The 15,542-nt window shown below is 45.9% G+C and overlaps 1 protein-coding gene across 2 annotated transcripts in view; it reads left to right on the forward strand.

The window, feature by feature from the left end:
• EPS15L1 (epidermal growth factor receptor pathway substrate 15 like 1) overlaps positions 1–15,542 on the forward strand; it is a 297,220-nt gene that overhangs the window by 29,138 nt on the left and 252,540 nt on the right. For both annotated transcript variants that reach the window (XM_075315065.1, XM_075315074.1), the window contains exons 2-3: positions 1,295–1,336; positions 11,145–11,234. In XM_075315065.1, the coding sequence (XP_075171180.1) occupies positions 1,295–1,336; positions 11,145–11,234 (132 nt within the window). The remainder of the gene's footprint in view (positions 1–1,294; positions 1,337–11,144; positions 11,235–15,542) is intronic.

Genomic DNA, 15,542 nt, shown 5'->3' on the forward strand with positions numbered 1-15,542 from the left:
TAAATCTGTGTGGAATATCTGTGGTGTTGAAATATGTTGTGAAATGCTTCTATTAGCTTAGTTTTTGCCTTTTAATAATTACATTTATATCTATTTGTTTTGTGGTTTTTGTGTGCAGAATACATTTTTGTTAATACATTCTATTTTGTTAACAACAGTTATTAACCCGGGCAAAGCCGGGTAGTACAGCTAGTTTGAAATAAAATACAAAGAAAGACCCTCTTTATTAAGCCCAAAAACTTCCCTGCAGGTCCAACGTAATCCACATGAGATCCCACGATTCAGCTCTGCTACATCCGAGCCTAGAAAGACCGAAAATTTGTCAGATCTCTCCAGGCTTCGGGAAACCCTGAAAGCGGGACTCGGTTGGCAGCAGTGACGTCAGTCAGTTCACCGGAGGTCATAGTATTCTCATAGGTCATCGCACTCTGGTCACCGCATCCCCCCCATATGCTGCTACTGTCAGCGTTAAAGGGTTGGTGGGGTGCGGGGACGGCCCCGCACTTTAAGGCCGGTTTCAAACGTCTGTGTTTAATCAAATACTAGCCACATGCAAAAGATTTTCTATATTCACCTGTATCCAGCGCTGCTGTCTCCAGCTCTGCTGCCTCCTGCTTCTGACCTCCGCTAATTATGCTCATTGAATATTCCCTGCACCTCGGACCTGGAAGCCAGAGCATCGCCAGGGACAGCATCGCTGAAAGAAAAACCAATGGCTAATTAATGGATGCATTTTCCATAGACTTAAATGTTAAAAAAACACATTCAGCTGAAATCAGGTATTTTAAAAACTGACATAAACGTTCTCTCTGCACAACTTTTTTGCCAACAGATTGCTGCAGGATCTGTCCTTATGGATGATTACTGGATATATGAACGTAGCCTAACAGGTCACATGGGGTTTATTGGATATTTACTAAAGCACTCTCGGAAGGAACTTTAGAGCGATGTCATGAGGCAATTGAATATAAGAGATCTTCCTAAACTATGTGTGAAATATCGCCAACTTTTCAGTCGTATTATTTTGTATGAAAATTCCAAATGATCTTTTTTTCATTTATTTTTTACATAAACTGATTTTATTACTAGTGCTTCTATTTACTTTATTTATTTATTTTACGCTGCAATACTGTTACCTGGCTGGCTGTTTCGGCTTTCAGAACAGAGGGTCCCCATCTATATGACATATTCTCTATATAGATTTCTTTCACTTGTATTGACCTGTGCATTGCTTTTGATGAAATTCCTCTTTGGATATTGATGAAGTGTTTTTTTTTTCTTTCTCTTGTTTCAGCTGTCCAGCGGCAACCCGTTATATGAAACGTACTACAAACAAGTAAGTACAATCCAAGGCTGCAACACCATGTGAATTCCTGTGCTGCAGCTGGGAAGCTGCCTCTGACCCTAGCCAGGGATACTAAGCATCAAAGCACAGCTGCAGTTCAGAGTTAGCCTAGTCAGCTTTGTGCAAATAGGAAACAAAACATGTTAAAGGAGTTGTCCGACATAAACTTAAAATTTTTTTGTTAAGCTAATCTGAGCTTTATTGTCATATAAAACACCCCTACATTGTTATTTTTTGTTTTCTAACTTTTGTTCCTCTTGAATTATGACTTTATTCTCTGCAGCTCTTTGTTTACATTCAGCTCTAGCAAACATGACCACTTCCTGTGCCAAACCTCCCAGTCACAGCTGGCACAGCCTTAGTGTCCAGCCCCTCCCCCTGCCAGCCCCGCCCCCTGCACACACATTCCATGTCAGTATTCTGCCCAGCACTGACCTGTTATCACTACAGCATTGCAAATAACAGCCCCACATCGGGCTCTGCACCGCACACACACATGGCTCTGCACCACACACACATCGGGCTCTGCACCGCACACACACATATGGCTCTGCACCGCATACACACATCGGACTCTGCACCGCACACACACATCGGACTCTGCACCGCACACATACAGATGGCTCTGCACCGCACACACACATATGGCTCTGCACCGCACACACACACATGGCTCTGCACCGCACACACACATCGGACTCTGCACCACACACACACATATGGCTCTGCACATCACACACATATATGGCTCTGCACCACACACACATCGGACTCTGCACCGCACACACACACATGGCTCTGCACCACACACACATCGGACTCTGCACCGCACACTCACACATGGCTCTGCACCGCACACACACATATGGCTCTGCACCGCACACACACATATGGCTCTGCACCCCACACACACATATGGCTCTGCACCGCACACACACATATGGCTCTGCACCGCACACACACATCGGGCTCTGCACCACACACACACATCGGGCTCTGCACCGCACACACACATCGGGCTCTGCACCACACACACACACACACACATCGGGCTCTGCACCACACACACATATGGCTCTGCACCGCACACACACACATGGCTCTGCACCGCACACACACATATGGCTCTGCACTGCACACACATATGGCTCTGCACTGCACACACACATATGGCTCTGCACATCACACACATATATGGCTCTGCACCGCACACACACACACACATGGCTCTGCACCGCACACACACACACACACATGGCTCTGCACCGCACGCACACACAGCGCTCTGCATTGACCCCCCCCCTACCCCCATAGGGAACACATGTAGGGAGTACATACTCACCCGTCCTCAGTCCCCGCTGCTCCTGCACGTTCGCGCTCTGTCTGTGCTCTGGACATATCAGCACAGTAGTGACGTTACCGCTGTGCTGAAGAGAGCACAGACAGCGGGACAGTGATGAGAAGCAGCGCTGCACTCCCTCTCATCAGCGCTTTCAAATATATCGGCATCTGTGATGGCGGTATATTTGAATGTGCGATCCTGAGCAGGGGCCCGGTGCTGGCGCCGACACCACGGCAGCCGCAGGCAGGCCCCTCCCCCAGGTGACGGACCCCACAGCAGTGCAGGGGGAGATTGGGGGCAGAGTACGCGGTGCGGGGAAATGTGTGGGAGGGTGCAGGGAAGGGGGCGGGAACTCACTCACTGTACCCGCCCAGCAGGGCGGCAACATGCTGTTCCAGATTTACATGTCAACATGGCCCTGCCCATGTTGACATGAAATGACCGAAAGCAGCAAAATCGCGGCAGGAGCGGTCACATGACCACTCTGAGCCTGGTGAGAGGGGCTGACAGCAGGGCAGGTAAGTGGTCACTATACTTACCTGCCCCAATGTAGCCCAATAGGGAAATAATAAAAAAAAAGTCAAAATAAGCCGGATAACCCCTTTAAAGTGTACATTTAATCTGGTAATTAAGTTTAAATAAACCTTTTCATACCTATCACTAGCCAAAATACCATGACATTGTGAATTGTTTTCACATACAAAATTTGTATGTCCATACTTTAGACAACCTTACCTGCTAATAATTGTGGCTTAAAGCGCACCAGTCACCAGGATTTTCCTACATGACCTAAAGCCAGTGCTATACTGCCATTATCAGGCTGAGTCTATACATACCTTTAGTGGTCAGCTAGGATGTATAGGTTTTGAAACAAGTAAGTAAAGATTGCAAAATTAACAGCATGTTGAGTGACAGCAGCTGCCGAGCAGCTAATAGCTGGGGTGGGTATTCATAGTTATTCCTGCCCCCTGGCCTGTCCATTTTTCCACTATCTATTATTTATGCTAATTCCATTATAGAAGGTTGTGTCTGTAAATCATGGTGGCTAAAAGGACCTATGCTGTCATACCCATGTGACCAGAAGGGGCGGTGCCCCAGCCAACAGAAAAATAATGTTGCTTCCTTGTATCAGCTATGTTGGCCAAGGCCCTGCCCCTTTTGGTCACATGGGTATGACATCACCACAGGTGCTATTAGCCACCATGATTTAGCCACAACCATTAGTAAAACACTTCTATAATGGAATTAGCATAAATGTGGGAGGACGCAGAGACAGGGGGCGGAAATCACTATCAATCCCCACCCCAGCTATTTGCAGCTGGTGTCAGTCAAAATCTTTGCATGCTTGTGTCGCGGGCGGCGGGGCGCTGCGCTCACCACGCTCGGGTCCGGCGCTGCTGCTGCTACTGCTCGGTGGCCCGGATCCGTGAGTGAGTGAAAGGGAATGATTTCTGGGTTTGGGAAGTCAGTCCGTGACGCCACCCACGGTTTGTGGTGATAATGGGACACCACCGCTGCTCTGGACGGGGATCCCAGGAGCGATGACAGGGAGCAGCTGAGATGTTTCTCTCCCTTCCATGGGTAGGGGGGGGTTTGGTGGTCCCGGGGCCCGGTGGTAGCGACTGGAGGGTGGATGGCAGGAGTTGGGGAGGTGCAGGTCCGCGGGGGCAGCGCAGTGCCAGATGGCACGGTGGTACTCACTCAGCCAGTAACGTACACGGAGTCTCTGATAAAACAAACGGCTGGATGGACGGGTCCCACAGACGGTTGCGGTGGTCACTCCCGGTAGGTTGGCGGTGACTGTCTCTCCCTGCACCTTTGATGTGTTTTCGGCCCCGATGGCTTCCCACCGGTGACCCGCTCTCCAGCGGTGTATTTGCCAGAGGAGCCCCTTTTGCCCGCAGGCGCTGGCCCTGGGAACTCTAGCTGTGGCGGTAGCTGTATTTCCCTTCACGGTTGAGCGGTTGCCTTCAGTCGGGTCATTGCTGCTGGGAAACCCCGGAGGTTCCCGTCGCTGACGGATTTGACCGGTTTAACGGCGACTCCAAGCCTGGTCGGGGTCCGTAGGCCCTGCCGAATGGTGCTGGCTTCTCTTTGCTCCTCGGTCCGGTACCAGCGGGCCACCGCCCGACCCCGGTCCTTACGGTTGTGCGTCAATCGGCCTCTCCTGCAGACGGTCACCACCGTCTGCCAACCTTGTTGTAGGTGCCCGGGCCACGTACCCGGACACGGTCAGTGTGCTCCTTTACCACTTCCTCCTTCACTCTCACTGTCCCTCACTGTTCTCCTGCCTTTTTCCTGCCTCCAGGACTGTGAACTCCTCGGTGGGTGGAGCCAACCGCCTGGCCCTGCCCCACCTGGTGTGGACATCAGCCCCTGGAGGGAGGCAACAAGGATTTGTGTGTGACTCTGATGTGCCTAACCGGTGTGTGGGGTGTGTTGTTGCAGTACCTGTGACGTCCTGGCTTGTCCAGGGCGCCACACTTGTGTTTCAAAAGCTATACATCCTAGCTGACAACTAAAGCTATGTAGAGAATCAGCCTGATAGTGCCAGTATAGCACTGGCTTTAGGTTATATAGGAAAATCCTGGTGATTGGTGCACTTTAACTAGTACACTTAATCACATGTAAGAGTAAGGCTGCTTTCACACTACGTTTTTTTAACATGCGTCCTGAACGTTTTTTTAACGCAAAAACGGATCCACTGCAAATGCGTTTTCATTTCAATGCATTTGCAATGGACTCGCGTTAACATGCATTCACCTGCGTTTGCGTGCGTTATAGTGAGGATCCAGCGAGTTGCAGTTTTTTAACATTTTTCAAAAACGCTACTTGTAGCGTTTTTGAGCTGCGTCCAAATACTGCAAATTGCTGGATCCTGACTAAACAGCACGCAAACGTATGGGAACGCTGGCATGCTGATAGACAGGATCCTGCTTGCTCTACTGAGCATGCCCAGAAACCAACCTCGGGTGATCAGTCCCTCTCTCCCCCTCCCTCTCTCCCTCTCCTCTCTCTTCCCAGCCTGAGAGCTGCGGACACTCGTAACCAAGATAAATATCGGGTAACCAAGCAAAGCGCTTCTCTTAGTTACCCGATGTTTACGTTGGCTGTGTGTGCAGGGAGCAGGCAGCCCGGCTCCTAGCAGCTGCGGATGCTCGTACCCAAGGTAAATATCGGGTATCCAAGCAAGTTACCCGATGTTTACCTTGGTTATGAGCCTCCGCAGCTGTCAGATGCCGGCTCCCAGTCTATCACGTTCAGTTTCACTGACTCCCAATCACATGACTCCAATGCCCGCCCATAAACTTAAAGTGACAGGATCCTGCAAAATAACACATGGGTTTGCATGCGTTTTTTTGCTGTAAAAGCAGGAACCGCTTTTACAGCAAAAAAAACGTTCATGACGCATGTTAAAAAAACGTAGTGTGAAAGCAGCCTTATGTAGTTGTTACCACTCCTTTCATCTATCTATTAAAAGGAATCTGTCACCAGGTTTTTGCTCCCCCATCTGAGAACAGCATAATGTAGAGGCAGAGACCTTGATTCCAGCGATGTGTCACTTACTGAGCTGTTTGCTGTCATTTTGATAAAATCAATGTTTTCTCTGCTGTAGATCTAGCAGTTATACAGAGGTCATGAATATGTTGGACTACCTGGTAACACGCCAAGTAGTCCTATAATGATAATCTACTGCTGATTAAACAGTGATTTTATCAAAACTACACAAAGCAGCTCAGTAAGTGACACATCGCTGGAATCAGGATCTCTGCCTCTACATTATGCTGCTCTCAGATTAGGTGGCAAAATCCTGGTGACAGATTCCCTTTAGTCATTGTCACTAATATTTTGTATGTTGCTCAAGAAGCAGCATTGCAGGAGAAAATTAATAGAAATAGCAGGGCAAATCTAATATGTGCGTGCCAAAAATTAAGTAAAATATAACTTTTATTAGATCATTAAAATAACACACTAACAAACAAACAAATAAGCCTGTAGTGGAACAGGCGATGTGCCAGAGAGAATTCACATAGGAGAAATGACCAGGGAAAACAAAAAAAAACAATTGCAGTTATCAATAAATGAACTGTTATTATATGGTCATAAACCTCCCAAAGGAATTCAAGGGGGAAATGTAGCTTAATTGAAAGCTCACATAACAGAGAAAAAAGCACGTTTATGAGTATAGCCTAAACAGCCTATCCCACTCTAAGCCTATTTCTTGGATTAAAACATAGTCTGTAGGTTGGATGAGTGAGAAAATGCCTCTATAAAAATTATAAGGCCAAATAAACAGCTACACACACAAAAGCAAATCCTATGGTTAAAGAAATGCTCAAATTGTCCATCTCCGATATAGGGGGGGGGGGGGGAGTGACAGTCGTATCTTTATTACAACCAAATCCCTTAGAGGCTCCAAACAGAGATGACAATAACAATCATAGAAATTATATGCAAAATAAGTAGTAAGAGAAAAAGGTCACCATAAAGCAGAGGGGGGACTTAAATTACCACCAAGCCATACCCTCCTTAGTGGCAACCCACTGACCTCAGGCATCAAGCTCCTGAACCTCCCGACGCGTTTCGTTACACTCATCAGGGGAGAGACAATGGCCAGTAGAGCAGTTAAATCTTATGCGGGCGTCACACGGTACGATATATCTGGCGATATGTCGTCGGGGTCACGTCATTAGTGACGCACATTCGGCATCGTCAGAGATATCGTATCGTGTGACACCTATGAACGAGCTGAAATACTCACCTTCTTGTTCATCGTTGACACGTCGTTCATTTTCATAATCTCGTTCCTCCTTCTGTGCGGCGGTTGTTCGTCGCTCCCGTGGCAGTACACATCGCTCCGTGTGACACCCCGGGAACGACGAACACAGCTTACCTGCGTCCCGCCGGCAATGCGGAAGGAGGAGGTGGGCGGGATGTTTACGTCCCGCTCATCTCTGCCCCTCCGCTTCTATTGGCCGGCTGTCGTCTGATATCGCTGTGACGCCGAACGTCCCTCCCCCTTCAGGAAGAGGATGTTCGCCGCCCACAGCGACGTCGCCCGGGAGGTAAGTGCGTGTGACGGGGGTTAACGACTGTGCGCCACGGGCAACTAATTGCCCGTGACTCACAAACAACGGGGGCGGGTGCATTCGCTTATGTGATCGCACGATTTATCGTCCCGTGTGACGCCTGCAGTACTCATGCATAATGCTGGGCATATACGGACAATGCATAATGCATCATGATTTCTTATGAATCGCACCCAACATTCACAGGAAGAGCGTCAGCTGACCCCTGACTGTCATGCTTATTTATCGGTGCCCTGCGGTCATGTACTGGGGTGCCTATGGGTAGCGGGGAATGATGCATTCCCCGCCGGTGCAAGGTAAGTACTGTTCTCATAGATTGTCAGCGGGATTTAACTGGTTAACAGCTGCGAGTGGATCTCCGATCCACCTGCGGCTTTTTGACGCAGATGATCACTGATCTGATCAGCTTTCATGTGTAGGGAAAGATGCGACCTTAGCATGTGAGCCCGCATTAAAGGCAGTGTCACGACCTTTGATGTAAATATATGTCAAAGCTTGCAAAAAAGTTGAAAAATTGGTGGACAAAAAATCAGTGAGATTGTGAAAAACGTCTAGCACTGATTAAATGAGAATTGGGTTGTAATCAATCAGGATTTGGCCCAGAAGCTGATATCAAGCTTGTCATGGAGAATTGCAAAAGTCTTGATGAATAAGGGTCAACAATGTAAATTATTTAGTCTTTGTATAAACCTGATATCTTTGTCAATAAAAGGGTAAACCCTTATGAAATGCGGATAGTGTGTTTCTCCGAAAACATGGCCTACCCCAAATTTGAGCACTAGCAGGAATTTTTGGCCTTTTTGGAGTATGCTTAAAATATAAGCCCTAGTTGTGGTTCAATAATGAAGTGTCCAGGCAGCTAAAAAACTTAAAGAATACTGCAGGACACTTCATTAAAGAGAAAAGACAGCATCCAAAGAGTGAAGACAGCCAAAAATGAAACCCGGCAGCCCTCCAAAAAGATTGCACTCACCAGACCCTGAACAACTACAGCTGGCAAGTGCTGACGGTGTATGGGCTCTCCCATAGTGATCTGTCTTGCTAAGTCTCTTGCCGTTCCGCACGCGCAGACACACACTCGCAGTATCACTTTGCTCTCACACATACACACACACACATCTAGTCCCAGTATCACTTCCCTCTCACTAATTCTATGCAAGTGATACTGCTTCTGGCCGTCACCGCTGTGGAACACAGGACAACCTGACAGCGACGCAGGTCTGTATGTGAGAGGTGGCCATTCACTTGCCAACTCTTCATGTCCGGCATCTGATAAGTGCGATTCTCCTGGGGGGAGTCAGCCTTCTTTTGGTGATAAACGTAACGTGTTTCCTCCAAAAATAACCTACCCCGAAAATAATCCCTAGCGCATGTTTTGGGGCAAAAAATATGACTGTCTTATTGTCGGGGAAACACGGTAATTGTAGTTCAGTAACCATAATAACATCTAGCCAAGAGCTAAATACAGTGAAGCAGCAAAATGTGTGAAAATCAAGATATGTGCCAGTATCATAACTTTTGACCCCAACTGTAAATTGATGATCAGAGAATTAATCAAAATGACTCAGTCAACAAAATTTAAATTCTCTTACTATAGGCTTTGTTAATACCATAAATCATAAATCTAGTCATAGCTTTGATAGATGATATCTATTTATCTATTAGATATTGAGCCTATAGTTATAATGAATCTGTCAGGCTGAAATTTTACTCACAGGTAAGATTTAAGGCCACCATACACACTAGGCTAATGTAGATATTGCCATGGCCAACGAGTTCTACCACGTCTTGTGTGGGTGGGGGACCTACTCCTTGTGTCATAATAAATGAGGTCAGGGAACAGAAGAATCCTATAGGTCTGATTTCTGACTCTCAATCCTCCTGTTCTTTAACCCCTTCAGCCCCGGGGCACTTTCCGTTTTTGCGGTTTTGTTTTTTTGCTCCCCTTCTTCCGAGAGCCGTAACTTTTTTATTTTTCCGTCAATCTTGCCATATGAGGGCTTGTTTTTTGCGGGACAAGTTGTACTATTAAATGAAACCATAAGTTTTACCATATGGTGTACTGGAAAATAGCACAAAAATGACAAATGCGGAAAAATTGCAAATAACTGTGATGGCTCAATAGTTTTTGGGATGTTTTATTCACGGTGTTCACTATATGGTAAAACTGATGTGATTGTATGATGCCTGAGGTCGGTGCGAGTTTGTAGACACCAAACATGTATAGGTTTACTTGTATTTAAGGGGTTAAAAAAAATTCACAAGTTTGTCCAATAAAAGTGGCGCACGTTTTGCGCCATTTTCCGAAACACGTAGCATTCTTATTTTTTGGGATCTATGGCTCAGTGATGGCTTATTTTTTGCGTCTCGAGCTGTCGTTTCTAATGGTACCATTTTTGCGCAGATGCTATGTTTTGATTGCCTGTTATTGCATTTTGCGTAAAACTTGCGGCGACCAAAAAAACGTAATTTTGGCATTTGGAATTTTTTTGCCACTACGCCGTTTACCAATCAGATTAATTGATTTTATATTTTGATAGATCGGGCATTTCTGAACGCGGCGATAGCAAATATGTGTATATTTATTTATTTTTTAACCCTTTAATTTTCAATGGGGGGAAAGGGGGGTGATTTGAACTTTTTAGGTTTTTTTTTATTTTTTAAAACTTTTTTTTTTACTTTTTTTTTATTTTACTAGTCCCCCTAGGAGGCTATAGCAATCAGCAATCCGATCGCTATTATCTATCTGCTGATCACAGCTATACAGCTGTAAACAGCAGATTGAGTCACTTTCTTTTTCTCTCTGCTTGCGGCCGAGGGAAAACGAAAGTGAAACTTCATAGCTGCAGGCGTCATCATATGACCCTGTGATACGATGGCAAAAACCGATAGTCACGTGATCACGCACGTAACTTCCGGTGGGGGCGGCGGTAAGTAAAAAACATGGCCGCGCGCATTTAGATCTTGCTGCCAGACTTTGGCAGCAAGATTTAAGGGGTTAATGGCCGCGGGTGGAAGCGATTCCACCCGCGGCTAGCAGGCACACATGTCAGCTGTTGAAAACAGCTGATATGTGTGCCGACCGCCGCCGCCTGCCCGCGGCAGGGGGCGGGGCTTAACGGGACACGCTCCATGATGGATATATCCGTCCATGGTCGTGAAGGGGTTAATGAGACAAGCCTCTGTCAGAGGCCGCAGCGCTTTCATAGAGAACAATGGAGCAGTCGGCCACCTGAGTATGGGAGAGTTGGGGAAGATGGCTACCTGCTGAACGAAAGCCCAAACCATAATTTGGCTGACAGCTATCTAAAGTGTATGGAGACTTTACTGTGGAGCTTAAATATAAATGGTTTTCTATTTATTACAGGTTGACCCATCTTATACTGGTAGGGTGGGACCTGCTGAAGCCGCACTTTTCCTCAAAAAGTCTGCCTTGTCAGATGTTATTCTTGGAAAGGTATGTGAAGAAATACTCTTTCAGAATTTTTTGGAGAAATAATCCAGCAACCTGATAGGTTGTCATCAACATCTCCACTTTTTCTTTGCATCAGTTTTGATACTACTCTCCCACTGACTTTCAGATACAGATACTGATATTTTTATTTTTGAGACCATTTAGTCAGGGAGACTGTTACCCTAAACTGCATTTAGAAAATGATAAGTAATAAGTTATATTGTTAAAATTCTACAGAAAATGTAAAAAAATGTGAAGATGTAGTACTTACAGTTTATGTTTAGCAGATCTGTGTAATAAACATAAATCTTCTAATCGGCTACAGTAAAGAGGACCTTTCAGTGGATATGTTAAAAGGGTGGTTTACCCATATTTTTTATTTTCTAGATCGATATTCTATTGAGAAACAATGATTCTCTCAAATAACTTATGTTGGCAACAGTGCCTGTGAGAGGCGCTATTGCAGACCACTGTTCTCCACTTCGTGACGCCCGGGCTCCGTGACTTCGGGGATCCGGTGACGTCACGTCAAGTTCTGGATCACGTCACATCACCACGGCGGTCCCCAGTCTTTGTGACTCACTGGACTGTGGGAGGTGTTCACCGCTTGTCACAGCCCACTGTGTCTCCTGCTTGCAGCGCTCTGCTGTGAGGGATGAGGGAGCAGATGGGCTGTGACATGCGGTGAAACACCGCCCACAGTCCATCACTCACGGACACTGTGGCCGGCCGCGGTGTCAAGAACTTGACGTGACCTCACCGGATCCCCGAGATCACGGAGCCCAGGGGTTACAGAGTGGGGAACAGTGGTCTGCAATAGCGCCTCTCACAGGCAATATTGCCAACATAAGGTATTTGAGAGAAAAATTGTTTCTCAATATAATGTCAATCTAGAAAATAAAAAATATGGGTGAACCGCCCCTTTAATTTAAACCGGGCCTGCACAACATATGACGGCGGACCACATGTGGCCTGTCCAAGGCTATGCTATGGCCTACAGACATGTCTGGCAATATTCAAATGTATTCACGTCTCTCAGACGCAAATACGTTTAAAACTTTGAGCGCCAGACTCGGTGCAGAGCAGAAGAGAGCTTGTCAGCTCCTGCTCCGACGTGCAGCAGCGTGATGACTGCCGGCGCTATAGAGGCATTGGAGACATCGGCCCCTATAAGCACTCCAAGGAAAAGCCGAAGATTAAAAATGTGATCATTTTAAGTGAGTGGAGGATTGGTGTTACTGCCGAGGCACACACAATATGGAGAGGTATTGTGAAAGGGGGCAGAGTATAGTGTGGGGCAGTGGGACCGGGGGAGTATTATGGAGCAGTTTGAGCAGATATTTTGGAGAGGGGAGTGTGTGTGGGTTGGTGATATTATGGAGAGGCTCAGTGGGGGGTGGACAGTATGGAGAAGGACAATGTGGGAGACTATTATGGAGAGGGGCGGTGTGGGGAGAATTTTATACACAGGGGCAGTGTGTGGGAGTATATTATGGAGAACGACAGTGTGAGTGGGGACAAAATGGAGAGGGGGCAGTGTGGGGCCATATTATACAGAGGAGCAGTGTGGGGGATATTTTGTGCATGAATCACAGTGAGTAATAATTATTTATTTAGGGGCACAGCATGGGAGATATTTTTATTTATGGCCAGAATGATACTTAGATTTTTAAGGGAATCATGTCAGGAAGCACTGCTGAAGGCAGACAAGAGGGAAGTCTGCAGAGACGAGCTCAGGGCACGAAACTGCATCATGGAATCTGTAATAAAAAAGGGATGGGAAAAACTCCAATCAGAGAAGACGTCGTCTATGAGGTACATGGATGTAAATGTTTATTTGTTATACTCACTGTCTCGTCAATACTGAGGTTCTCATTCATGTACGGATGGTGGTTCTGGTGTTGCACTTGTGTACTAACGGCGGTTCTGATCTTCTAGACATGTAGCAATCCATAACGTGCTTTATGTCTTTGTGAAAACTTAATCTTAAATCTCTACATTTTGAGTATATTTATGAGGTGCATTTGGTGAGTTTCTGCTCCAAAAACTCAGTTTAAGTAAGCGTCGGTTCACAGTGATTTTTTTTTTTTTGCTGAATCGCTCCAATTCATCCTTAGATACTTAATACGTGCTTCTGGTGATGTATTAATCTACTAATGATGGTTTTTGTGAGGTATTAATGTAAGTACCCCTTTAAATTTTTCTCCAGCACTTGGGATTGGTTTATTATGGCAACCTGGCCCTTGGTCCATGTGTCCGTGTGCTCCAAACAGCGAAATGTCCATTGTCTGCCTGCAGCATGGGTGTCACTCGGACCGCAGTGTGATCCGTGTGACATCAGTGTGACACGTACCGGTGAAAACACCTGTCCCTTAGAAAAAAAAATTAAAAAAAATTTATACTTTCCTGTCTCTGGCGCTGCTTTTGCTTTCGTATCTTGCTCATTATGCTCATGAATATTCACCGCACTGACTGCGGACTCGGATGTAACAGCAGACAGGTAAGCATACCAGTTCATGCTGTCCGTGTGCTATCTGGATGTCACACTTATAGCATACGAACAGCACACGGAGAACATACATATGGGCAACCATACTGACCTGTCCCATGGACCGTCACACATGTGTGTTAAATGCACATACGTGTAAAAAATGAAACCTTAAACTGAGTACTTCCGCCAAGTGTTGTTGCAGCACTGATTCTGAACAGTTTTTTTTTTTTTTGCGCCCCTCCATTTCAAAGTCCTATTTCTCCATTGCTAATGCAAATTTTCTCTTCAATTAACTGGACGTATAGGACAAAACTTCTCTGTCGGCATTTGGACAGTGCCAAAGGAGAAAAAACAAAACATGGCCATGCCCACAGATACGTTTTATATATAGTATCTATTTTGAAGATAAAAATTGCAACTATACTATATGGAGGCATAGGTGTCGTATGGAGGGGTAGAAGAGGAAAAAACATTCCAAAATCTGTGGAACACCGCCTATTGGAGTAGACAATTAAAAAGGCGTGAAAGGTCCTCTTGATACAGGATCTTTCCCTGGATGTTTTTATTTCACTAAATACTTGTATTCCCCATGAAATAATTCTTTTTCTTTTAGTTCTGTATTGTGCCATTACTCTGATATTCCACTTGGACATTTATGAAAACAACTTATCCAGAAGTAGCCAGTTATCTCAGCGAATTGTACGTCAGGACTTGTTCTGGCACCCAATATTATACAGTTAAGGGAAGGTGTAGCCATATACAGTACATAACTCATATTTACCGTATATGGCTGACCTCTATCAGCTAAAGTGTGATGCTAACTGCCATGGATTGGCAACATCTACCAAGCTGTTAGGTTCTCTTTAAGAAAGTTGCGTTGTCAGTGCTTCTGTCTACAGGTGTCCACTTTGATCTTGTAGGAACACACACCAAACAAAACAGTAAGGGAACGTGCCCACAATCCGGACATGCTGCATCCTGAACGCAGCATGTCCTCTCCTGCGGGGCCGCTAGTAGACCACATGGTTCGGGGCACTGCGGACGTTGTCTGTGTTCTCCCTGCAGAGAACAATAATGTCTCCACACCATAAATTGACATGCTGCGGCTCGGAAAGCCGCTCCGCCTGACAGTTTATGCTGCAGAGAAAAAAAGCACAGTGGGCACAGGATTTCTTAAAGCCCTATCCACTGTGCTTCTTCTGTACAATACAGAATTTTGGAAGCAGTGGTAACACGCAATGTCCAAAACACTGCTATTACTATTCGTGGGCACATACACTAAGACACTGTGCTTTTCCTTCACTATGAGTGGCACCCGCACATCTTCAGTTAGCTAGTAGGAACACTTGAGTGCTCACTGCATAATGCCTCATTCTTGCTTCAAGTTTTTTTTGTTTTTTTTTTTTTCCATGGATCCATCATGTACTCATTATATGGGACTGTTCACATGTCCTTGTTTTTACACTGTCTGTGTGTCTGCAAAACACACGTAGACATGTCTGATTTTTTTTCTGGCTGCACAGAAGACACAAGTCTATGGGTCCATGAAAAAAAAACATGGCATCCTTGTGCAGTCCATGTGCTGTATGTGTTTAACATTGCAAAGTATAGAAGCATTGTCACTTATTTACAGTGGAACCTTGGATTACGAGCATAATTTGTTCCGGCTCTGTGCTCTTAAACCAAGTTACTCTTATATCAAAGCAAATTTCTTTGTCGCTCTATTGGGAGACCCAGACAATTGGGTGTATAGGCTATGCCTCCGGAGGCCGCACAAAGTACTACACTCAAAAGTGTTAAGCCCCTCCCCTTCTGCCTAT

Source organism: Anomaloglossus baeobatrachus, chromosome 1, assembly GCF_048569485.1.
Source record: "Anomaloglossus baeobatrachus isolate aAnoBae1 chromosome 1, aAnoBae1.hap1, whole genome shotgun sequence".
In the NCBI taxonomy this organism is placed as follows: Eukaryota; Metazoa; Chordata; class Amphibia; order Anura; family Aromobatidae; genus Anomaloglossus; species Anomaloglossus baeobatrachus.